We start from the raw sequence: 23,797 nt of genomic DNA on the forward strand, positions 1-23,797 counted from the left end.
CGTCTCTGATTGGTCACATCGTTGGTGGGCGTACCCTGCAGTATTTGTTGTTGTTTTCGTTCAGGAGAATAGGAGCAGATCAGTCGACATCTTTGGTATCCATAGCATTTCTGTGCGTTATGACCGTTTCTTAAGCTAATCATTTAGAGACTTGACGACCTAAAGGAAACAGCAAAGTGAATCTGGATTTATCGTGTTTTTAGTGAAACCTGTGTGTGTCTTTTTGAAAGGTATGTGAACAGTAACGTCTTCTTCGATGCGTTAGCTGCAGCTGTTAGCATTGATAGCTATATAGCACAGTAAACGGTTGATTTCGTATTCAGTTAGCAAATAAAAAACACAAATTACACACAAATATGATGAGACGTTGTCACATAGTCAATCCCAACGATTTGCTTTGTTAGTTTGGTTATGTTATTGTAATACAGTAGGAAGGAAGGCGAGTCAGCTGATCTCGATGCTGTTAAAAGTGACGTGGCCTCAATTCACGATGACCAAAACAACCCTGATAGCAGACACTGACATCGTGACCACAACAATCTAGGGAGAGAGCTATGATTGTTTAATTTTTCAATATTCAGTTAAAATGATTATTACTCGACACAGTGTGCCGTTTCTTCAGCCTCTGCCACGATTCTGCTGTTTCCTCTACCCACACCTAGCTTAACGTAGGTTGTAAACAGTGGCGGATAGTTGGGGTTCTTGTTATGTAAGAGCACCAGTGGTGGAAAGAAACGAAGTAGCCTACATATACTCAAGTACAATTTCGAAGTACTTGTTCTTTACTTGAATATTTACATAATGTAATTTGACATAACTACATTTATTAACACAGCTTTAGTAACTTTGAAAATGTGAACATTTTTCCTAAAAAAACTAAAAAACGTAATACACTTTCAACTTAATCCATCTCTAAAATTCAAACTACTGGACTAACTGTTCAAGTCACAAAAAGATTATTCAATATATTACAAAATGTGGCTTGGTGCAACAATTTGAACAATGTCATAATGTCATATATATATATATATATCACATTTGGAGGACTTTTTTCTCCAGAATTACTACTTTTGCTTTTGATCCTTTACGTACATTTTCTCTTGATAATAACTGTACTTTTACTTTAGAATGTAGGCTTGACTTGTAATGGAGTATTTTGACTACAGGACTTACTTGTAACACAGTATTTTTCCAATTTAGTATTGCTACTTTTACTTAGGTAAAAGATTAGAGTACCACCTCTGAAGAGCACTATTATTGGGTTTACAAGGGTTCCCATTTATATTGATATTGATGGGCATATTCAATCTGTCTTCAAATGTTTAGTTTTGTTTGACCAAAACACCAAAGACATAAAATGATACAATTCTAATTGATATATGAAAAATAAAAGCAGCAAACACTCTCAATTGAGAAACTGAATTCAGAGATTGTTTCTAAATTGATGAAGATATATATACATTTTGTTTTTCTTTGACTAATAGCTTAACACATTAAAGGTAAATTGTCAAATTGATGCCTCAGCAATTAACTGATTAACCCTTAAAGCATTTGAAAACAATAGTAAGCTCAAAGATATCAGAGGTAGAAGTGCACACCCCTAATGTGACCTCCACAAAACACGTGATTAAATCAAGCCCGATGTCATCATTCATCAAACAATGCTGTGCTCTTTACGCGGTCATATCACTTGTTGACTGAATACACTGATTGGTGACGTCAGCCATTGCTCTGTATTCTTTGTAAATAATGCCATTGTGAGGGAATTCATGTTTTCTTGTGTTTGTTGCCTTGTTTACAGATGGGCAGTCAGTACCAGCGCTCAGTACCTCTAGAGGTGAGGAGAGCAGAGGGAGAGAGGGTCCGGACCAAGCATCCTGACAAGATACCGGTCAGTATGACATCTGTTAACATGTTGCATCTACTGTTAGTGACCTTCAATCAATTAAACTGGGTTAGGAGGTGTTATGTTTGTACAACAAAATAACCAAGATCTCTATTTAAAGCCGGTTATCCTAATAAAATAATAAGTATAGGAATTCTTAAACAGATTGCAACTGTAAATTAGTATGAATGTATTTGTTGTTGTTTAGATTTTGGCATATGGCTGATTACTTTTGGCTCTATTTAACCAGATCATTGTGGAGAAGTCCCCGAGGTCACGAGCCCCTGAACTGGACAAGAAGAAATACCTGGTGCCCTCAGATTTAACAGGTGAAACACACAAACACATGCAAAATCTTCAAAATCCCAGTTAAATCTCTCAGATGACTCATCACATCCAGCAATCACCAGCTCTTTGGCGGGATACATTTCAGTTTTGGTGGTCACATAAATGTATAAAAGCTTTTTTTATAGCAAACACTCAGCACAGGTGATTTCATAGGTAAAAAACTCGCACTGCAACATACCAAAATAATTGACATTGCATATGGTCAAATAACACAAAAAACATCAATCAATCCTAAATAAAGGGTATCATAAACCATAAGGTGCATAAATAAGTGTGAGTCTGATCTCTTTTAAATGATAAGATTCCGTATTTTTAATCACGCTCTATATTTCTCTTCTCTACCATGATAGCACAACACATTCATCTTATTGTGAAGATAAAATATCTCGTCCCCTTGCGCTTTTACTGAGAAATAATCCATAGTTAATGTTAAAATTCCATCTGTGTCTCATGCTATAAGTCAAAATGTCTTGCTGTGAAAATCTGATAGGTGCACTAAGGGAAACTGTTCATGATTCAGCCTGATAGTGTCACTGCATAATAAGGTTTTTTAGCTTTTCTGTCTTTCTGATTGAATTTAACGTCTTGATTTCTCTTGGCAGTATTCCTGTTTTTTGTTTTTTGGTCAGAAGACTGAACAGTGTACTGGTCATTTCTCAGAGTCGCCTGTTTTCTTCCTCTTTATGTGAAATGAAACTACTGAGTGACACCCTTGCTGAGCATCTCCCTCTCTTTCTCGACTTCCTTTTTTTAGTGGGCCAGTTGTGCTTCTTGATCCGTCAGCGTGTGTCTTTGAGACCGGAGGAGGCACTCTTCTTCTTTGTCAACAACTCCCTTCCCCCATCCAGCTCCCCTCTCTCTGCTGTATATGAGGTAACTGTACCCGTCCACACACATGTTCACAAGGAGCTTCCCCAACACACACACGCGCACGCATGCTAAATAGATCTGCTGAGACTTGAGGTCAAGTTTAGCCTGCCAGTAACCCTCTTGCACAATAAGAGAAAATTCTGACCTGATCCTAATTCAACTTGAAGCTTTCTGGGTGCCAGAAAAAAGCTTTTTGACTACATTTTGATCAGTCATCTCAAATTTGGGGTGAATTAAAAAAAGAAGAAGTGCATATTCAAGATTCAAAGGTTTTACTGTCATATGCACAAAGCTACAGTGTAGAAATGGCAATGAAATTCTTCTGACCTGAGCTCCTCCAACAATGCAACATATATAAGGAAATACAAAAATACAAAATAAAAAGTAGTGCAAAAAGTCTATACACAGGTAAGTTGAGAATGCATTTTCTAATACTCTTTAAATAATCAATTATGAGGTTATGTTGAGTGTGTTAGTTAGTCTGTGTGCATTCTTAAGTGCCATTGTCATGCTGAATTATTTATTTTCCCCTTTTTTGTTGTTGTGTCCCAGGAGCACCATGAAGAGGACCTGTTTCTCTACATGACCTACAGTAATGAGAGTGTGTACGGTGCCTGAGTGAGGACAAAAGACTGGAGAAAGAGAGAGAGAGAGAGAGAGAGAACGAGGCTGTCTGAGAAATAAAGAGTTAAGGCTGTTTGTAATGCTTCACACCACTATTATTCTCTATATTAGTTTTGATAAGTAACTACATGGTGAAAGAAAGGCTTGGCACAGGGCAGACGTGGTCGCTGGTAGGGTTTACCGTCGTCAGTATTTCTGGGTGAGCTTAATGCATTTTAGTACACTTCAAGTTATGTTGATTAGAAAGAATGAATGCATCGCAAAAGGAGGTTAATGAAATTACGTTGAGGGATCTCTCTTATTCTTTCTCAGTCCTCTGTATTTAATGCAAATATTTGTTGTTTTTTTGTAAATTAATATCATAAACTTTTGTGGAAAATAAAGATGAAAATGCATACATTTCTGATTCTGTACGTGTGTCATTCTGCAATGTCTGCGGTTTGGATGTCAATTGGAAAAACATTTTTAAATGATTTATTTATAAGTACAACACTTTTGCACATAATGCATGTGGTTTAGGGGAAACACACATATAGAGGAAAGTATTTTGTCTTTACTGATCAGATGAGTAATGCTCACTGGACACTTTTAGGTTTCGGGCGTTTGGGTTTCTCAACACTTTTTGAGCAACAGGCGTTTCATCTGCATTTGTGTCCGCATGACAAAGGATTACATAACTCAGTTGTCAGATGACTAGCCTGGTCTGAGAAACTTCTCCAGCATATCGAAAGTTAGAGAAACAGAAGCCACAGGAGCCATGGAGCTGCAGGAGATCCCCAACGAGGGGGAAACACACGAGGAAGGTGAAGGAGCAAGTGAACCGATGCTGGAGGTCAAAACTGAAGGTACACATATTTTATTTATTCAGATAACACTTAAGAGTCCAAAAAAGCCTAATAAGGAATATATAGAAATGAAAAACGATGCATGCACAGTATTGTAGTGTTCCTGTTTTCTATATGAAAAATACATTTAAAAAAGTGTAATAAAACTCTATAATATTAAGAGATTTTCATTTCATATATTTTAGTTCAACATGTATTTGAGATTTAAAAAACATGTCAGGTGGTTTTGTCTGTTCAATTGAGTCTATCTTTATTTTTGTCTGGCTTTAGAGGAAGCAGAACCTGACCACTACTCCAAACTACAAAGTCCATCTGAAGATATCTATTCAGAAGCTTTATTCAGTGGCGATCCCGTTAAACCAAGGGCAGAAACGACCCGAGCAGGTACATATTATAATACAAATTGTTGGTGTTTTGAAGCTGCTACGTCCAAAGGTAACATGTAACATGTTTCAGTGTGCCTTAAAGCCACTTACTAAAAATAAAGGGTCTTCATTGGTCTTCCATAACACATTTTGTTTTAAAACTGCTCCATGATGTTTCTCACATTCTATATTTGATGTTGAAGTAAAACACACCAACATATCAGGGAGTTGCATCAACTTCAATATATTGCTGGTTCTTCACCAATGTGTTTTTGTCATTGTGGTTTCTTTGTTACTGTACATGAAAAACTGCAGCCTATATAATAATGACTTGAGTGTTTCTCTGAAAACCAATAAAAAAGCAGAAGGAAAGGTTTGAAAGCTTACCACAGCAGAAATTTAGTGGAACAAACGTTTTAACTTTGATCAACGATTACATTTTCATTACAGAAATAATGTCCGTTATTGTTTTACTTTTAATAAAGCTTGGTAGAGGCTTTTTAAGAATGTTTGACGAGCTGGGTAATTGTTAAATTCCAACTTATTTTCTTTTATTGTTGTTATTCTAAAAAAGGTTTGATGGCATGTTAAGGTCATTTCTCTGATAAACAGAAAAGTGGAGATATCAAGGACATGTTCACATATTTGTATTGTTTACTTGCAGCAGAATAACAAAACAAAGTTGAAATATGTAGTAAGTATTTTCAATGACGATTGATCTGCTGGTATTTATTTTCAAACAATTTAATTGTAATATATATACATTATATTATAATTAAAGTAGCTCAAAATGCCCCCCACAATTTCCCAGCACCCATGTTAACATTTGTTTTTTCTAAATAAGCCAAAGATTACCACGACAGAAGAGGAAAACACCTTTGAGGAATTGAAACCAATGACATTGTTTTTACAATGTCTCAAATAATTAAATAGGAAATGTGTTGACAATTAACTGTCAATGCTCAGTTAGTAAGTGAGTTATCATCAATTACCATTGTTCCATTGTTATATTATTTTATTTTCAAAGTATTTCTTATTTATTGAAGTATGATGGTAATTTACCTCTTTTAATCTGGACAGAGTGAATATGATATACTTGCAAGTAGATATTTATGAAAATAATGACAACATTTAATTACTAATACAACTAATACAATTTATTTACATTTTGTGATTCTTTAAACATGTTGTTTGTGAGCATTAGAGTACATTCATATTTGTAAGTGGTGGAAATCAAACTATTCTTCATCCAATAAGGGGGGATATCTCTGTAATGCAAAACCATCTGTTTAATACAAGTACACTTCACTAAACCCAAATCTGTCTTTTGTAAGGAAACAGCAACTCAATGTTAACAAGCACCTGTTGAAATCAAAACACTGTTTTCCTATTTGTTTTGTGATAACGCAACAATTTAAAAAGACAGAAAGAAAGTAATACGCAAAATAAACATTAATAAAAAGCACTAAATCAAGGTATGGAAGCCCTGAGATGCAAATCTTTGTTGTTGTAATTCTCATTTTGTCCACAAGAAACTGGAGTGCACCACTAGTGGCCTGGTTTGTTTCCCCCTCGGAATTCTGCATTTTGATCACATATATAAAATGTATCTGTATCAGTCATACTATGTTCTGTCTGGGAACTGTGCTCCATACATCTGAGATGACCTCAAAAAACAGTCCTATCTTTTGTTTTAGAGTACAAAATGTCTCCAGGAAGCACAGTCAATCTCTCACACAAAGAGAGATACAGTCCAAGTTTTGGAAACTGAAGGACAAGCGGATCACTGTGCCCCATGAATAATTCAGATATCACTGAAAGTCATGTTGCTATGGCTACTACTAGACAAAGGAGGGGGGGGGCGTCTTAAAGCTGCACTCAGATGTGAGTCAGCAGAACAGACAGACGGAGCAGGACAACAAGCTTCATCAAGAATCCCAGGACACTTTTCTCCATGTATATCAAATTTTGCCGCATTTATGGTCAGGATAAAAAAGATGGAGCCGGTGAAAAGTTGTCACCTGAGTCCAAGTTATCTGTTGAACTGCAGGAGGAAAAAGGTAGGCCAGAGCCTTCATGGTGTTTTTGTGTTTGTGCGTATTCTGAAATATCTGTCCAACATCAGGCTGATTTCTTCCTCCTCAGGCAAACCGACGGAGGGGAACTCACGTCTGTACCGTGCTGCGTGTTTGTTCCTCACCATAATCTGCCTGATCCTGCTGCTGGTCGTCATCATACTCAGTGTGAAACGTGAGTATCTGCAGCCATGGATCATGTCAGCACTGTAAAAACAAACAACTGCTGCAGCTGGATTATGTTTGTAACTCCAAAGCAGATTATGAAAGGATGTATGGTTTCACTGGCAGTTCAGAATTAAAAGAAATATATGTGTTAGTCACTTTGCCATGGTTCCTTTTTTGCTCGTAGAAACCAAAAAGGATTATAAAGTGTGTCTGATCTAACTGCTGCAGCCTGTGGGCACCATTCCTTTCTTTTAAAACTCCTCCCACTGTGCTCTGCTTTCCAGTCCAAACTGGCTCTACCATCTGTCCAGAGAGAGAGGGAACTACAGCAGATGCAAGGAGTCGTCCTTCTGATTTGACATGCAGCCACAAGAATTGCGAGGCTCTCTTCCCCGAGATGCAACCCCAACGTGAGTGTGATGCCAACTAGACAAAAACAAAACCTTATGCAAGCCAGGGAAGCATCTTCATCAACCGAAAGAAAAACTAGAAGAGTGCAGGTGCATCTACTGCTTTCATGTCTGAATCACAATTATATTAGCTTTGTGTGCAAATGTTGAAAGAACCAATCCTGAGGGGTCAGAAGTCAAAGACAGTATACAACAGTCATTTAAAGTACGTTTTTCAAAATGTGTGAATCACCCTAACCACCAGAGGTCCTTGAACGAACAATCATAAATCTGCACATTAAAAAATCAGACTGATGGGTCCAGTACTATGTGAGATTATTGGCGTACAGACAGGTGCACACACATGACAGACACATGACCCCAGGCTCCAGACTGACTGTGGTAGTGGTCACCGCAGTTCTGCTTTCACAGTAGCCCAAATCGTTTTTTAAATAGGCCTCAGAGGAAGTTAGTTCATGTGCTAGTTTTTATAGAGCTGAGAATGCTTAATTGAATTGTTTTCACCAAGAATTCAGCTTTGATCATCTTTATTGTTACCTCTTGATGGCCCTGTGTTTACATACACCTACATGTATAGGTAAATGCATGCACACAAAATGTGTTTGGATAAATAAACTCCCTTGAAATGTTTAAAAGCAAATTAAAAACCTATCTATTTAATATGGCTTTTAATTTGGGTTAACTTTCAATTGTCACTAGTATCATTGTCCATGTTTTACTGTATTTTATTTCTGTTTTGCTTTTATTTTACTTATTTTTTTTTTTTTTTTGCTTTATTATTTATGCAATTGAGTCTATGACCTTTTGTTCTGACTTGTATTCTGCACTGATGCCTCTCTCCCTCCAGATGCCAGCTGTCGGCAGTGCCCTGGCGGCTGGCTGCGTTATGGCCCGTCGTGTTTCTACCTGTCCAACTTCAGGCTGAGCTGGGAGGAGAGCCAGAGGAACTGCAGCTCCAACGGAGGGTCTCTGGCTGTCATTGCCAACAAGGGACTCCAGGTGGGTCTTATGTCACTTCCTCACCTGGCCATGAGGTGTAGACATGCAGTTCACCTTTCTTACCATCAGTGGTGTTTTCTCTTGTAGTACTATCTGACCAAGAAGGGGAAATTGAGTTACTGGATCGGGCTGAGACAAACAGCAACCACATGGACCTGGGAGGACAAGACTGAGCTGACAGAGAGGTGATAATTAGTGAATTGACTGATCATCTCAACACATTTTTTCTTGGTCTCTGGATATTGTTGTTTTGTGCACATGGGTATTTTACTCTTTCAGAACAAAACACTCAGTGGCCACTTTATTAGGTACATCCGTAGGATCCAGTGCAATCCAATACAACTGCACTGCCTTAAATTCTGAAGTAAGGTTATATTTAGGCTGGTAATTATTGGGGTCTCAGTCTAAGTTCTCAGATCTTGTACTTGAGTAAATGTAAAAATACCAGAATGCAGGAATACTCTGTTACAGGTAAAAGTCCTGCATTCAAAATGTTACTCAAGTAAAAGTAGAAAAGCATAAAAATAAACTTGAAGTACCAAAAGTAAAAGTACTCTTATGCATTATGCATATCGGCACATGTCAGAATAATATATACTATATGTTTTGATTATAATTATTGATGCATTAATCTGTTTATCAAAGCTGGTAAAGGTGCAGCTAGTTTTAATAACTTTGTATTGTGAATTTACTCAAGGTGTAACTAAAGTCTTATTTAAGCGTTGATTATATTTCACATAATTTATCCCAATCTGTAAAGTAACTAAAGATATTAAATAAAAGTAGTGGTTAACGATTTACCTCTGAAATGAAGTGGAGTAAAAGTACAAAGTAGCATAAAATGGAAATACTCAAGTATAGTACAAATACCTCAAACATTTACTTAAAGGTGGGGTAGGTAAGTTTGAGAAACCGGCTCGAGATACACTTTTTGTTATATTCCATGGAATGCTCTTAACATCCCGATAGCAATGAATATCTTAAGTGCTTTGACAAAAAATCCATACAGAAATTTCATCTGTGGAAGCCGTAATACTGTAAAAAGCACGACCAATCATTTTAGCCGGCTCGGCTAAAATAACTGGATGGCCTACCTGCCTGTCAGCCTTCCATCTGTGCACAAACACAGTGTGTGTTGGAGGAGGGGCTCTATAAGGAAGTGGCAGATTTTCTCCGGCTGTGTATTTTCAAATTCTAGCGATCTCGAGCCGGTTTCTCAAACTTACCTACCCCACCTTTAAGTACAGTACTTGAGTAAATGTGCTAAGTTACTTTACCACTGTAGTTTACGGCAGTGACCAGACGGCATTTTACATTTTAATGGATTGCATTAGATTGTACAGCTGTTTCCTAATAAAGAGGCCCCTGGGTGCATACACTGTGTATTGCAATAACAAACAGACATATTCACTCTCTGCTGCACTAAAAACAAATAATCACAATGTCCAATGACAACTATGCAAGAGTCAATATTCTTATTCTTTTTTGTTTGCAGTTATTGGGCGGATGGTGGGTCAGCGGGGGATTGTGGGATCCTGAGCAGTGATATACCAGCAGAGAAAAACTGGATGAAGTATTCCTGTAAGGGCTCCACCTACTTCATCTGTCAGCAGTAGCTCTGACCACTTCTGCTCTTTCTTTACGAATTAATGAGGAAACCAATTTCCTGTCAACAAGCAGCAACTCCTCCGTAACATTTCAAACCATGTCTTCTTCACTTCAAATGAGTAATAACCAGCATTGAAAGATTGTAATATTATAGTTTCATATTTAACACTTGAAAAGAGATATAGTCAGTCTATTATATTATATTTGTGTGTAGCATTGTGTTGTCTTACTGTATAATTTAATGATCTGCTGTTCTTTTTCTTCAAATGACTCACTGTGGCCAGTGAGTTTGTTTCAACAAGGTTTTATTGTCATATAAAAAGCAACTACATAATAAGTTGAATGTCTATGTTTCACTTTATTTGAGCTAAGCATATATTACTGCTACATATGTTTTACATTGCTACAAAAATAACACATTCTTTTCTAAAGCATAATACTGCAGGTACAAGTATGGACACATTTATATGTACTTCATATGTTCAGGACTTTAAGATGAAGGTCAGGAGAACGCTCTTCAGGCTCAGGCAGAATGTCTTTCTAAACATATTTAATGTCCTGGTCCTCGTCCGAATCCTCCTTCTCCATCTCCAAACCCAAAGTGCTGTGGCGAATCATCTGCCATCCTGTCAGAGACTTCCTGTTGTTTAACCCCCCTCTGTGTTTTGGTCTGAGCTTAGGGGTCCCTGAGATGGACCCCGTCATGGTGTCCGTCTTTTCCATTCCCTCCTTTTCATTCTCCTCCTCTCTGGAGAAAGCCTTGACGTACCGCCGCATCTTTTGCAACATTGGGTCATTTCTGTCCTCAACCCTGTGGACGTGGTAGAGGGGAAAACTGGTTACAGTTGCTTCAAGGGAAATACTTTCACCATGGTAACCATTCAGTATTTAGAATTGCATCTCCTTTATGTCGAAGGACTAAGAAGAGACATCTCATAGAACGAACGGTTAACATGACACAGCAGAAGACATCCTAAGGTCTCTAGTATGGGTAAAACTCCAGTCATAACTATGTTTCCCATAATGCAGCTGATAGCATTCCTTGTTGATCATTATCTTATTTTCTCAGACTTGAACATGCTCCTCCAGAGCCATCAAAGACCTGCCAGGCTGAGTAAAAGGTGAAGCGCCCCTATACTGTAGCATGCCTTTAGGTAACCTGCATGATATAACATGTTGAAAGCTGTTGTGGCAGTGCTGTTGTATTGGATTGCACTGGATGTTGTAGTTGTATGTGGATCACATCACTCCTGTTCTGAAGTCTTTACACTCGCTTCCTGTGTGTCAAATAATTGATTTCCAAATATTGCTGCTGCTTTATAAAGCTTTGAATGGTTTAGGCCCAAAATACATTTCTGACCTCCTGCTAAATTATGAACCATCCAGATCTCTCAGGTCTTCAGGGACTGGTCAGCTTTCTGTCCCCAGAGTCAGAATTAAACATGGAGAAGCAGCGTTCAGTTATTATGCTCCAAATATCTGGAACAAACTCCCAGAAACCTGCAGGTCCGCTGCAACTCTTACTACTTTTAAATCCAGGCTGAAGACTTTTCTTTTTGCCACTGCTTTTAATTGAACTATTCATATCTTAAACTGCACTGTAACTTTTATTCATGTATTTTTTTCGTTTAATGTTTATTTTATTATCTTTGCTTTTTAATGACTGTTTTTAAATGCCATTTTCTTAATGTCTTTCATTTTTGTAAAGCACTTTGAATTGCCTTGTGTTGAAAGGTGCTATATAAATAAACTTGCCTTGCCTTGCCTAGTCTTTATGCTGGTGGAGGGTTGGGATAATAATAGAACTACGTGAGTGAGAGTTGTGCCTCTTACTCACAGCACAACATGACAGCATTAAAGGTGACTTAGATTGTGGTCAGCGGACAAACTTCAATCTGTATGATTAGTTTGAGCCAAAATAGTAAGCCTAAAAAAGATTTCTTGCTGATGTCATGTTACTGAAATTATGCAATATATTTGTTTGTTTTTTAAAACAACATCTTTGCTATTGATATGATAGTAATTTAGGTGTGTTTCATATTTAAAGAAAGTTGCTAAATAATTGTGCAAGAAGTCTGTGGGTTCACAATTGGGAGAGAATATTGTAAATGTCAAAAACTGTAACATCTTTTGTCAAAAGTATTTGTTTATATTGTTATCTGAATGAAGAAAAGGTATGTAAAGAGTTGGCAGTGGAGTATAGGAACTTCAACCCCTTTTTTATGTGTTCGAAACATAAAAAAAGCGTTTTATGTTTTTTATAAAAGCCAATAGGGTCCCACATGGACTGACTTTTTTCTAACAACAGTTGTGGTTCTTATGAATCTCACATGAGACATTTCTGTAATGTGATTTCTGTCACTATTTTGGATGGTTTGAAGAGGACGGGACTCAATTGTGAACATTCATGTTTTTTGGGCACCAATCAGGTCATTGTCAGGCAAATCTTATCAAACCAGACTCACACTGTCCTGACTTTTGAGAGATTTAGTAATACGTTTTACTTTTACAGAATTTTCTTTTTTTTATCTGGTGTTTTTTTGCTGTCTCACCTGAGATACCAGCACTCCCTCAGTCCGTAGTTGAGCCCACATACTCCGAGCCGAGGCCAAAGGCAGCGGGGCAGCTTCCTCTCCAGCATCAGAGTCGTGGCAACCACCTGTACAACACCATTAAAGAGTGTTACACACACAGTGATGCACAGGGACGTGATGATGAGATGATTTTATACATTTAGGTCTATGTCTATAGATTGTAGTCCATGGGAGTGTGTGTGTTTACCTGAGTCCTCCAGAGCTCGTCTCTCTCCTGGGCCACCCTCCAGTGTGTGTCACTCATCATGGCTATCAGCAGATTTAGCAGGAGGATGTAGGAGACGACAGAGAAGGTGCAGTGCAGGACGTGGACGATCGGGGGGGTGGTGATGGTGTGGTCTACAGGCAGATCTATGAGGCCCACGCTGAGCTCAAACTGGGAGAAGAGGGTGATGGGGAAGGAGCGATATGAAGGGATGGAGTCAGGCTCCTGCGTCATATACACCATCCACAGGGCTGAGAAGAAACATGTAAAAAGTATGTGAGTGTACATCATCTGATATCAAGCATTTCTTATCTTTCAAGCTTCGTGAAGGTTAAATACTTGTTTGTGCATGTCGCCCAGAATATACTCACAGCTGGAAAAACCAATGAGGACTATGAAACTCAGCCACATAAACTTTGTCAGGTCTCCAAATATAATCTAGGGGGAAATGAGACACATGGTAGGTCAGTCTGCAAACACAAATAGGTTAACCTCAAGAACCAAAACAACAAATGAACACATCTGCTTCAAAACATTTCAGTACAGCTGTGTGTGAGTGTGTGTAACAAACTACTACACTACGTGACTCATGAGCTACCATTGCATGCACCACTGTTTCTGAGCCCTACCTTCTGTATCATGATGACATAAGGGCCGAGCATTTCAAAACCTCGGGCGAAGAACATGACGTTGCTCCAGCCGAGGACCAAACACACCGACATCACCACATCCTCTCCCTGCACCTCGCAGGCTCTGAACACACACAGCAGCACCACCAGGCACGCGTAGCTGATACTGGTTAAAATAAAACAGAGAGGTTAAAGGGTATTTCAGATCAGTTTGGCTAATTTTCTGCAAATACGTGTTTTCTACTCACAGGATAACATGGAAGGGGCCTCCCAGTGCTGTCTGGCCAAAATAGCGCTTTGCCCCCACTCTCAGTATATCAGGGATCTGTTGGAAGAGGGAATATAGGATGATGTGGCAGTGCAATACACATGCATACAGTATGTAAAACATGTTTCATAACTTCACCTCCAGCACCAGGATGACAAAAGCTCCCAGGAGGCTGATTATCTCGCCCGCCAGCCGCACGTTGTCCTCATGCGTCACATAACTCTCCTGAGTGAGGAGACATAGATATGTCAATATTAAAAGCACATTATTTTCAGACAATGCGGCACATGCAGGTGCAAAGTTTGACATTTACACAGGGAAGTATGAACAGCGTATATAAAAGTGTATAGGTCTAACTATTAACTAGGTCTAACTTAAGTGAGGTATACAAATCCTTCATTACAACTGAAAGTATAAAAGTATTACCAGTAAAATGTTTCAAATTAAGATATGTATGTTAATATACAGCGCCTTAAAAAGTATGCAGTAGCATGAAATCAAAAGTAATCAAGTCAACTACAGTACCATGTACTTACTGTATGCATACAGTAGTTAGTTACAAATATTTAGGAATATTCCAGAAATCTTTATGGTCCTGTATATATTATATTATATATCATAACTGAATGTGGTCACACTGAAATATCACATTTCTGAATTTACACACCTGGAGTGTTTTCTGGACCCGGATGGTTTTGTCCATCTCTGAATTTGAGTAGTTCTCCGGAGCGTCCTTTAGAGGGCGGTATGCACAACACAGTGTGAAGGTCCCGATGTACAGGAGATACAGTAACAGCAGCAGCCTGACACCAGAAAAAAAACATTGTTAAACAAGACTGGACATGTGTACATTTCAGATATTTGACTTTAGACATCAATCTTTACCTGAAGTAATGTTTTCCATACAGGTTCCACTTCAGACTAACCAGCTGCCTCACAGGGGTCAGCTCCAGTATCCTTCTGCCCTGGAGAACAAAACATATGTTTTAATGTTCTTCTCATCAATACATCATCATCATTTTTTTTAACCAAAACACTTCGTCTTGTGTTTTACCTCTCTCTGGTGGCTGCCCACAATGAGCTCCAGCACTGACATGTTGTCGGCCCATGAATCGATCTCCGACAGGTCATACAGGTTAGAGGTCAGAGGGCCTAGACTCCACTGGACTACACGTCTTTTATTAACCAGGTGCTGAAAAGCCTGAGAGAAAAAGAGCAAAGTAAAGCAGTGAGAATAGAAAAAAATGTGTTTTTTACCATGTGACCCCCCTCAGGCTTTACTCACCACAGTGTTTCCCTCTCTGGCAGCCAGTTTAAAAGGTGTAAGGCCTCGGTAGTTGGGCACCATGTCAAGTGACAGTAACTGGTCCAGCTCTGCATCGCGTGCCATTATCAGTTCAATGGCCTGGCACGCAATTGTCTTGTTGGGCTGCAGAACCAAAATGTGAAGCACTGTGTTACCTAGACGAAAAACAAGGAAATACAGAAAACGTGGACAAGAAGAGATAGCAGAAGGAGTTTAATAATCAAAATATCAGACAGATGTTAATACTATAACACTCCGAAAAGAGGATGTAATTCATACCACGGTAATCTTGGACCCTGGTGCTGGCCCCTGCATCGATTAACATGGAGATGATGTCCTCATTCCCAGCACAGGCAGCAAAAGACAGGATATGCTCACCTGTTAACCAAATTAACGTCTTTAAAAACACCATCTCTTGTGTGGGCATTAACACATACATTTCTGCCTGCATATTCGTCTTGAGAAATATTGGGCTGTAAAGGTTTGTTGATTTACCATAGTATATGAGTCCTCCTATCCTTTTCCTGAAGTACAGACCGGTGACTCGAGGTGTGGCCACATCACCCCCACGAGTGATTAGATGATGAACCAGATTGATGTTCTGATTCACCACAGCGATGTGGAGAGGAGTAACACCTGAGACAGAGAGCAGTGTGCATTAGTCCACTGTACATTTAATGGTATTTATTGCACCTCTTTTTTAGGTGAGGCTCACTAATGTGCAATTAATAACAGTAGTAATATTCAACCACTAGATGGCGCACTCTACACTATCGTCTATTGAATTCACGTCAAAACACTGTAGTTGGCAGTTTGATGAAACCTGAATATTTCATGGACAGTTTTGGCGGAGATTCCAAGTTAGCCAACTATCAAACTCTAGCGCTAGCTTATCGATCAAAAAGACATATGGACGCCTCAGCCGAGATTTCGACCATTAAAACTAAGCAATTGTTCGTTTTTTCCACATTAACTGGCAACTACTTGGTCGCGGACTACACCTTCTTATTATACATCCATGACTACACCGAGATACCACGTGACACAACCCAACCGTCGTCGTCATGCTATATTGGCTCGGGGGGCTCGTTGGCAACGGCACCGGCGGCGACCACACGCCAAATATCAGAGGTAAACAAACCATTCTCGACAACGTCTTATACACGATTGTATTTTTAGAAAATTATTTTTAATTATTCTGCAACTTGTACATGCTTAGCTGGTGTAATATTTGAAAAACAAACATAAAATCTTACTTTAATATAACCTTTAACAAAAGTTAATAAACTACAGTAAATTATAAAGCTGTCAGATAAATGAGTGAAACGTACAGTAGGCCTATTTATCTTAAAAATGTTGTGGAGTTGAAGTATAAAGTAGCATAAAACAGCAATACATTACTTTCAAAATGTACCTAATTAAAGTAGTTTTACTTAGTAACTTTCCATCCCAGGTGTGTAACAATAAATAATGTCCTAGTCTTTTAAAGTGGACGATGAGGCTGTCAAGTGTTCACTTTTTTTTTAAATGATGCATGTTTATTAGTTAGATGCTTATATAAATGTTCACATCAAATAATTATACATTTACAAAAGCTCTTGTTATTATGAAAAATAAATCAACAAAGATCCATATTTGAAGTGGTGTAAAAGTTATGTGGAAAGGCAATGAATTCAATGGATTAAAGTTCCCTCATTCTCCTACAGCTCTTTTATTGTATCTCCAAATATATGTTAGGCACCTATAAGATGTGATTGTGCTGTTTCTGTGAGTTTATGAGTGTGAACCTTGGAAGAGCTCGGAGGTCATGGGCTCGTTGATGAGTTCAGGCGCTCCGTCCATCAGAGCCACGGCAGCTTCCAGGCTATCACTCATCACAGCAACATGGAGTGCTGTCTCACCAAGAGCTCCTGATTTGAAAGGATTACAATTTCACACATTACAACTACTGCTTCACCGCCCTGAATATCACAGCCTACAGCAAAGGGCCTTACCTCTCTCAAAAATGTTGGTGGATGCACAACTCAGCAGTTTCCTGATGCACCCAACACTGTTCTTTTTAGCCGCATAGAAGAGAGGAATGTCATTTATGCTAAAGAAGGACAAGATAAACAACACATATAATATATTTAAACAGGTTGGCTTGACACATGCATATAACAATGTAGACTTAATCTAATTTATTGTTGGAAGAAGTTGGAAAAGGCGTCTAATCTGAGTCTCTTACTATTTGGAGTGGAGCATAAACGTCTCATCTAACATCTCGTTCCATCCTTTCTTGTTTTGAAGGCGAAACCTCAGCTGGCTCCACCAATGGTTGAGCTCGCTCGGAGCAGATCTCGCCATAGACGGAGACATTAACACCTGATGTCCGACTGGAGGAAAAAAAGGAAAGTTGAGTTTAGGACACACAGAGAGAGAATCAGTGAGTTGAAAAAACTATCACAATGAAATATAGTGTACTATCATATAGGTATCATTGAGTCCTTGGAAATTGATTATTGTATTCAGTTATACTGTTTAAAAATAGAACAAATAAAGGACTAAAAAGGAAGAAAATGTCTCAGTCTTACCCTTAAACAATAGAAATGTTACTCCTATGCTTCTGGTAATCCTCAGTCATAACACCCTGTCAAAGTTGGACACAACACCTGTAAAATGTCGCTGAGGAGAACTGAATTTGGCATCACTAACATTATTATATATGAACCCAGCCATGGGGGCGGAGGCTGTGAAGGTCTGAGAATGAATAGGTGTAGAGGGAGGGTGAGTGAACAGTGGACAGGTAAGACAGAGAGAGTGTGTCAATAATGAGCAGGTAGACTTTCACCACAGGTTGGGAATCCCACAGTGAAAGTTACGCTTTAAGGTTTAACTCACCGTTTGACTGGGAACTCCTTTATCGTGCTGACCTGAAATAAATGGCTGTATTCCTTCACCTTAAAAGCCTAGTGACAATGGTCCAGTCCCTAGATCTAGTATATATCTCTGTAATCACCAAGCCTGTCCGCATTCCACCAACTACCACCAAAACCTGCATGACCGCTATGAAAATTCAGCTAAATCCTGACTATCAACACATTGCAATCATTGTTTCAAGTGAACCATTAAAAGGAACCTGTTTGGAAATCGCAAGCTTGTATGTTTGAACCCGTGTTTGTAATTTAAACCTGATACTAATGCTTACACGCCAAGTTGCATAATTTCTGTTCTATTAGTTCGTTGATTTCTCGAGGTGAATCTGGGATTATTTGATGGAGTAAATCTGAACATGATGTGTGATTTTCGAACATGTTGCATCTTGTACGAAAAGGCACAACAAGCTAGTTTCATTCACAATGATTTAACATGTTGACCACCACGGTAATTGCCACATTACAAAGACCATAATGGTCGTTTGAAGGTTAGAAAACACCATGTCACTTTTCCTCTGAAGGCGGAAAACAAAGCTAATAGTGCATTGTATTTTTTTGTGAAATGATCAGCCTTTATTCTAAAAGTTATAACCCGACTGAACCCAATCACAGATTTAGATTCCACAAACGTGAAGTATTTGTAAACTGCTGAATCAGTCCACTTGTACAACAGCTCTGGTTGTCTGGTATGTAGTGTTGCAGGTGTTTTGCTGCAGCATTTATAGGTCATGACTAACAGGCTGGTCAGCCAAAGGATAAACAGGATTTAGGGAGACTCTATAGGAGGCCCTGCTAATGGTTGCCGATGTGGCCGTCATTTAGTGTTGAGGAGTTAATAGCTGTTTACCAGACGGGGAGCACCATCTTTAAGCAGTGTCATAAAGACCAGTGGTCTCCACTCTGTTAATGTCTTTATAAAGAAACAATAACAACATAAAAACATGATTTTGTGGTTTGTGTCTCTACTGTTTCTGGAAATACGTACAAGCATTTCTTTCACAACACTTTGTTGATTTGAGTCCCAGCAAACAATGATTACAGGCATCACTGGTAAATGTATAACAGTTGACAGATGCTCTTATTTAGAGTGACTTAACATAATGATCATGATATGAATACAATAAGAATACAATATATAAATTATGATAATTCATACACTGTTGCCCATAAAGTTGGAATCAAATATTTTGTATCTCTTCTCATGAAATGGTTGTGACAATGTGATTTATTCTTGATAGATAAAGTGCATATCCTCACACAACGTTATTGATCAATCTCTTCCAAACATATCACAGCGAAAATTAAACCACAATTAAAACAGGAATGTGTCTGAAAACAAAATGATTCCAACTTTATGGTCAACAGTGTATAACGTATTATTTTATTTTGATTCCAAAATTTGACTTAACCTTTACACTTTCAGTGTCTTAGTGTTTCTTAATGTATCCTTTTGCACATTTAAAGTGAGATTAATTTATATTCTGCGAAGCGACACAATCTTAAAATGCATTTTCTTTTCCTGGTTGCACTTTGATATCAAATGGAACATTGCCTGTCTTGTGAACTCTCATATTTCTCAGTGGTGAATAAAGTATTCAGTTCCTTCCCCTGAGTCCAAAAAGGCACAAGTGTAAAAGGGATATTTCCTGTTAGCTATGCAAACCAACTTGTTTCTAAAAAGCACTTCAGTATTGTCCTGAAGTAGTAGTTTACTATTTGTAAAAGTACTGAATTACTTTTAACCACTGGAAATGTATTGTGTTTGTATACGTCTTGATCGGGACTGTTATCAAAATAAAGTTGCAAGAGTTTTAAATAATGTTTACACGCGTTTGTAGAAATAATGTAGCAGTCTGTCATTGAGACTACCCTCCAGTCTGACACAGAAAGATACAGCACTGTGCCAGCCACATCAGAGTGGCAGAATAACGTGTAAGCGACTTGCTATCAGTCCAGATCTGCTGTGATATCAGCAACAGCGGGGCATGCGGGAAACCGGTGTCTGTTCTTAGACTGCTGCTGATCCCAGCAGATCCCACACTCAGATTTGACTCAAATCTGCTGATCTGTGAAACCTGAAGCACCGGAAGTTCACTCTTTAACTTTGTGAAGGTGATATCAGCGCATCAAGGTGAAAATATTGTAATTTACTTTGTAGCTGCATTAAAGCTAAAACTGGGGCAAAAGTTCATATATTCTTCTCTATAGAGATAAGTTGGCATGGATGGATGTGGTAGCTGAATACTTTGACCTTGCATAAATATATTTATATTTTAACCACATGAAACTTTCATTAAACATAACATTACATTTATGAACCATTGTCCTTTTGTTTGTGTGTTTAGGCACCAACCCATCAGTCAAAGGAAGGTTAACTAGATAAGGCTCAATTACTAATATTTAATTAAGGTGTTCAAAATGTGTGTTGTGCTGAGCCTGGTCCATTAAGACTTATTTTTGGCATCTTTTTGGAAGAGCCTGGCACAACTTTTGTCCAGAGAGAAAATATCTCATCTACTGGATTACTCGATGGATTGCTTTAAACATTAGTACAGACATGGTCACCAGAGAATGAAGTGTAATGACTTTGCTGGGACTTGTCACGCCACCATAAGGTTGATTTTGTTTTTGTTTTTAGGGAAATGTCTCTAAAGCTGTCGGATGGATAACTTTAATTTGGTAAACTGAAATTAAAGTTCTCCAGAGGATGAATCATCAAGACTGTGCGTTTGCGCATCACTTAACTTTTTACAGTGCCATCATCAGGTCATACTTAATATACATAAATATCTTAAAAACGAATTACATTTTTATAAGCCTCAGTGTACCTTGTGTCTAGTACTTAAAACCAGATGTTAGCTAAACTAAGATAGTGAACATAAGGAGTTTGCTAAACAAAAGCAGGGTTAGCATGGTTATTGTGAGCTTGTGTTAGCATGCAAACATTAGCATTTACCTCAAAACACCTGTACAGTTTCACAGGCCTGCTAGCTCTTCGTCCTGTTCCCCTTTGGTATTAACTAAATGTATCTCACATTTTATCTCTTTCAATGTTTGTCCCTACATGATGATGCTAGCTTAGGCTAAGTCTAAATCATATTTACCCAAACTCTTAATGAAATACTCATTAAATAAAAAAACTTGAGTAGCTGGTAAAACACTTAACTTGCTCACAAAATAACACAAGTAGCAAAATATTAAATAAAATCATATCATTTATTTTACAAATTTGCACAATTATGGAATAGTGGTGAACAAGTAAACACTGCTAATAATGTGTGTAGCCTGACACACTTGTCTCAAACACACACACACACACACACACACACACACACACACACACACACACACACACACACACACACACACACACACACACACACACACACACACACACACACACACACACACACACACACACACACACACACACACACACACACACACACACACACACACACACACACACACACACACACACACATACAGCATGATGTACAGCATAAACCTGATGTACACATTAACATTAACACAGCCTCATTTACAGCACAGACAGACGACTGTATACTTACAAAGCATTTCGCCTCCTTCCTTCAAGTGTTAATCAGATCCGATTTTGTCCGTCTTTCCCATTTCACACATTCACAACGCTTCAATGACTCAGTGTCTTTACTCTAGCAATCAAACAAAAAGGAGGTGGAGTGTGAAATGTACACATAAAGGTGGGTGCTGCATGGTTCTGTCTTCATCGCAGATGGACATTGTGTTTGCAGCTGAGGTGAAGATTGTAGTTTTACAGTACATGAGCTCTGTTGTCGCCGAGAGACAAAAGAGTGAGAGTGAGTTGTACAAACTGGATATGTCTATTAAAATAGGAAATACATGGCTTAAAGTTCTTAAAAGCTTTTTTTGTTTCATTTTAGTTTTTACAATTTCATGGCAGTGACTCATATCTAACCTCAGGATATTCGGCTCTAGGTGGTTAAAAACATTTTGTTTGAACAACTAAACAAACTGTACATTTTGAAAGCTAAAAGTAATACCTTATAGGGCAAACCATAGGCTGCTAGGTAGTATACTGTTTTGTTTCTTGCTAACAGTTTTCTTTTAGCATTTGGCGATTAAGGAGAAGGGAAGTGATACAACTTTACAAATAACACAAGAAATATTAGAAAAAGGCTTTGATTGTCTTTACGCAATTCTTTGTGTGGAGAGATCTCCATAAGTATATTAACAAAAACATTTCAATATTCTTTTGTATTCAATGAGGACGGGAAAATTGAAGGTTTCATGGAGGAACAGTAGTTTAAGAGTAGGTGAGAGAGGTAGGACTGCAGATGGGTGAGGAGAGAAGAAGGCAGACAACAATAAAGTGAATTCTAGTGAAAAATATTGAGGAATCTTCAAAGTCCTCCTTCTCCTCAGAAACTCCGTAACCCCACTTTGACCTGGACTGCAGCTCCCATAGTGCATCTCTCTTCTGTCATTTGTCGTGAGTGTCTGTCAGAAAGTCCGATCCTCTTTTTCACAACTTCTGGTTGTAGTGTTGGATGTAGTGTAGAAGAATACACAGAGTGGCACTTGATGCTTTTCCTTACAAACAAAAGCTGATTCTCTTTTTTGTTTTGCCCGAAGATGTGCTCAACCAAAATGAATGAAACCAGACACAACAAGCAGAGGATTGGGAAAAGCGCAGAAATCCATGGCGCAGGTTGTACTGTCGGTGCGTGTCACACCTCCACCTGCCCCTGCGACAGATAGGCTTTGAGCTGCTGGGTTGCATTGAAGATCTTCCTCTGGTGTCCCAGCAGGTTCACCCCCAGGTTCTGGATGTCTCTGCAGGAGAGAGCAGAAGAACCGGGGAGTTTAGTTCAACACTTGTTGTTAACTCCACCTGATATTTAAAGGTCAGACATGTTGGGTTGCATGTCTATAAAACCCTGTGGTAGCTCAGGCGTTTATTGATACTCATACTGACTTTTGTAAAATGTTTTCTTTAGTACTTTGGCTTATCTTAATGTTTTCATTTACTACTGAACTTTCATATGTGCCAGATACATAAGAGGTTCACTTACTTACTTAATTAAGCTCCAGAGAACAGCCTCAGCACTCTCCGGTAATTTGTCTATTTATGTTTGATTATTCTGTTTTCAGCACTGCCTCTCTAATCACATTTACCAGGGAGGACCTTTAAAGCCTTTAACTATTCAATATTCAAATTGTGTATACTTCACATAAGTTTTACTAATGAAGTGTGCTTTAAAACACTTTTGGCATTGTAGTGCAGATTCAAACAGTGATAAGAAACAATTTCTTGGTTGTACCTTTCAGACATTCATGAGTTAAGCACTGCCATGAAAAATGTTGTTCACATTGTGGGCAATAACATAATACCTACATCATTTTCAGTGAGACATAAAAGCACACAGTCACTAGCTTCATCTTATCCTAATGTCATAGTGATAACCATCTATACTCACTCTATGCTGAGCCTGCTGACTCTGTCTAACGTGTCCAGGTTTGCCTGATCAAACTCATCCTGATATCTCTCCATCTTCAGCACAAGCAGCCAATCACTGACTGTCGACACTGACGTTAGGTCTGTGGGGGTGGGGCTGAGCAGCGGCTGAGAGCAGCTTCTGTAAAAGGGGTAAATGTCAAAAACGAGAGCATCAGAATCTGT

General features: G+C 38.5%; 4 protein-coding genes across 6 annotated transcripts in view; 2 read left to right on the forward strand and 2 right to left on the reverse strand.

Moving 5' to 3' along the window:
• The first annotated feature begins 27 nt into the window (after positions 1-27).
• zgc:92606 (uncharacterized protein LOC100000242 homolog) lies at positions 28-4,126 on the forward strand. Its single transcript, XM_034127446.1, has 5 exons — positions 28-230; positions 1,802-1,891; positions 2,136-2,214; positions 2,988-3,106; positions 3,656-4,126. The coding sequence occupies exons 2-5, from the start codon at positions 1,802-1,804 to the stop codon at positions 3,719-3,721; spliced, it is 354 nt and encodes a 117-aa protein (XP_033983337.1). The 5' UTR covers positions 28-230; the 3' UTR covers positions 3,722-4,126.
• Positions 4,127-4,412: 286 nt separating this feature from the next.
• Positions 4,413-10,537, forward strand: si:dkey-26c10.5 (uncharacterized protein LOC563797 homolog). 2 transcript variants are annotated; one of them, XM_034127443.1, is made up of 7 exons: positions 4,413-4,572; positions 4,843-4,956; positions 7,083-7,187; positions 7,465-7,590; positions 8,438-8,589; positions 8,677-8,774; positions 10,085-10,537. In XM_034127443.1, the coding sequence occupies exons 1-7, from the start codon at positions 4,485-4,487 to the stop codon at positions 10,203-10,205; spliced, it is 804 nt and encodes a 267-aa protein (XP_033983334.1). In that variant the 5' UTR covers positions 4,413-4,484; the 3' UTR covers positions 10,206-10,537. The 2 variants fall into 2 exon arrangements, with proteins under 2 accessions (XP_033983334.1, XP_033983335.1); XM_034127444.1 differs by lacking the exons at positions 4,413-4,572; positions 4,843-4,956 and adding an exon at positions 6,778-6,997.
• On the reverse strand, positions 10,403-17,864 carry trpv6 (transient receptor potential cation channel, subfamily V, member 6). Its single transcript, XM_034127442.1, has 17 exons — positions 17,773-17,864; positions 17,427-17,574; positions 17,194-17,291; positions 16,987-17,109; positions 15,695-15,835; positions 15,479-15,577; positions 15,179-15,354; positions 14,948-15,094; positions 14,779-14,858; positions 14,561-14,696; positions 14,032-14,118; positions 13,874-13,950; positions 13,626-13,791; positions 13,368-13,434; positions 12,979-13,247; positions 12,750-12,856; positions 10,403-11,008 (listed from the first exon to the last, which is right to left on the reverse strand). The coding sequence occupies exons 2-17, from the start codon at positions 17,555-17,557 to the stop codon at positions 10,738-10,740; spliced, it is 2,175 nt and encodes a 724-aa protein (XP_033983333.1). The 5' UTR covers positions 17,558-17,574; positions 17,773-17,864; the 3' UTR covers positions 10,403-10,737.
• Positions 17,865-21,534: 3,670 nt separating this feature from the next.
• Positions 21,535-23,797, reverse strand: part of ephb6 (eph receptor B6) — a 36,245-nt gene continuing 33,982 nt past the window's right edge. For both annotated transcript variants that reach the window (XM_034127846.1, XM_034127845.1), the window contains exons 18-19: positions 23,595-23,753; positions 21,535-22,950 (exon numbers count right to left, since the gene is read on the reverse strand). In XM_034127846.1, the coding sequence (XP_033983737.1) occupies positions 22,845-22,950; positions 23,595-23,753 (265 nt within the window). In that variant the 3' untranslated portion in view covers positions 21,535-22,844. The remainder of the gene's footprint in view (positions 22,951-23,594; positions 23,754-23,797) is intronic.

This window comes from Trematomus bernacchii, unplaced genomic scaffold, assembly GCF_902827165.1.
Source record: "Trematomus bernacchii unplaced genomic scaffold, fTreBer1.1, whole genome shotgun sequence".
Taxonomy (NCBI): domain Eukaryota; kingdom Metazoa; phylum Chordata; class Actinopteri; order Perciformes; family Nototheniidae; genus Trematomus; species Trematomus bernacchii.

Bases quoted from the DNA above. Each gene is read 5' to 3' on its own strand.
- zgc:92606 (XM_034127446.1), top strand. From the start codon at position 1,802: ATGGGCAGTCAGTACCAGCGCTCAGTACCTCTAGAGGTGAGGAGAGCA. The intron at 2,215-2,987 runs GTGAAACACACA...TCCTTTTTTTAG, and splicing joins GGTGCCCTCAGATTTAACAG to TGGGCCAGTTGTGCTTCTTG. The intron at 3,107-3,655 runs GTAACTGTACCC...GTTGTGTCCCAG, and splicing joins CTCTCTCTGCTGTATATGAG to GAGCACCATGAAGAGGACCT.
- si:dkey-26c10.5 (XM_034127443.1), top strand. From the start codon at position 4,485: ATGGAGCTGCAGGAGATCCCCAACGAGGGGGAAACACACGAGGAAGGT. The intron at 4,573-4,842 runs GTACACATATTT...GTCTGGCTTTAG, and splicing joins GCTGGAGGTCAAAACTGAAG to AGGAAGCAGAACCTGACCAC. The intron at 4,957-7,082 runs GTACATATTATA...CTTCCTCCTCAG, and splicing joins GGCAGAAACGACCCGAGCAG to GCAAACCGACGGAGGGGAAC.
- trpv6 (XM_034127442.1), bottom strand. From the start codon at position 17,557: ATGTCTCCGTCTATGGCGAGATCTGCTCCGAGCGAGCTCAACCATTGG. The intron at 15,578-15,694 runs GTAAATCAACAA...TTTGGTTAACAG, and splicing joins AGGAGGACTCATATACTATG to GTGAGCATATCCTGTCTTTT. The intron at 14,859-14,947 runs GTAAAACACAAG...TTTGTTCTCCAG, and splicing joins TGGGCAGCCACCAGAGAGAG to GGCAGAAGGATACTGGAGCT.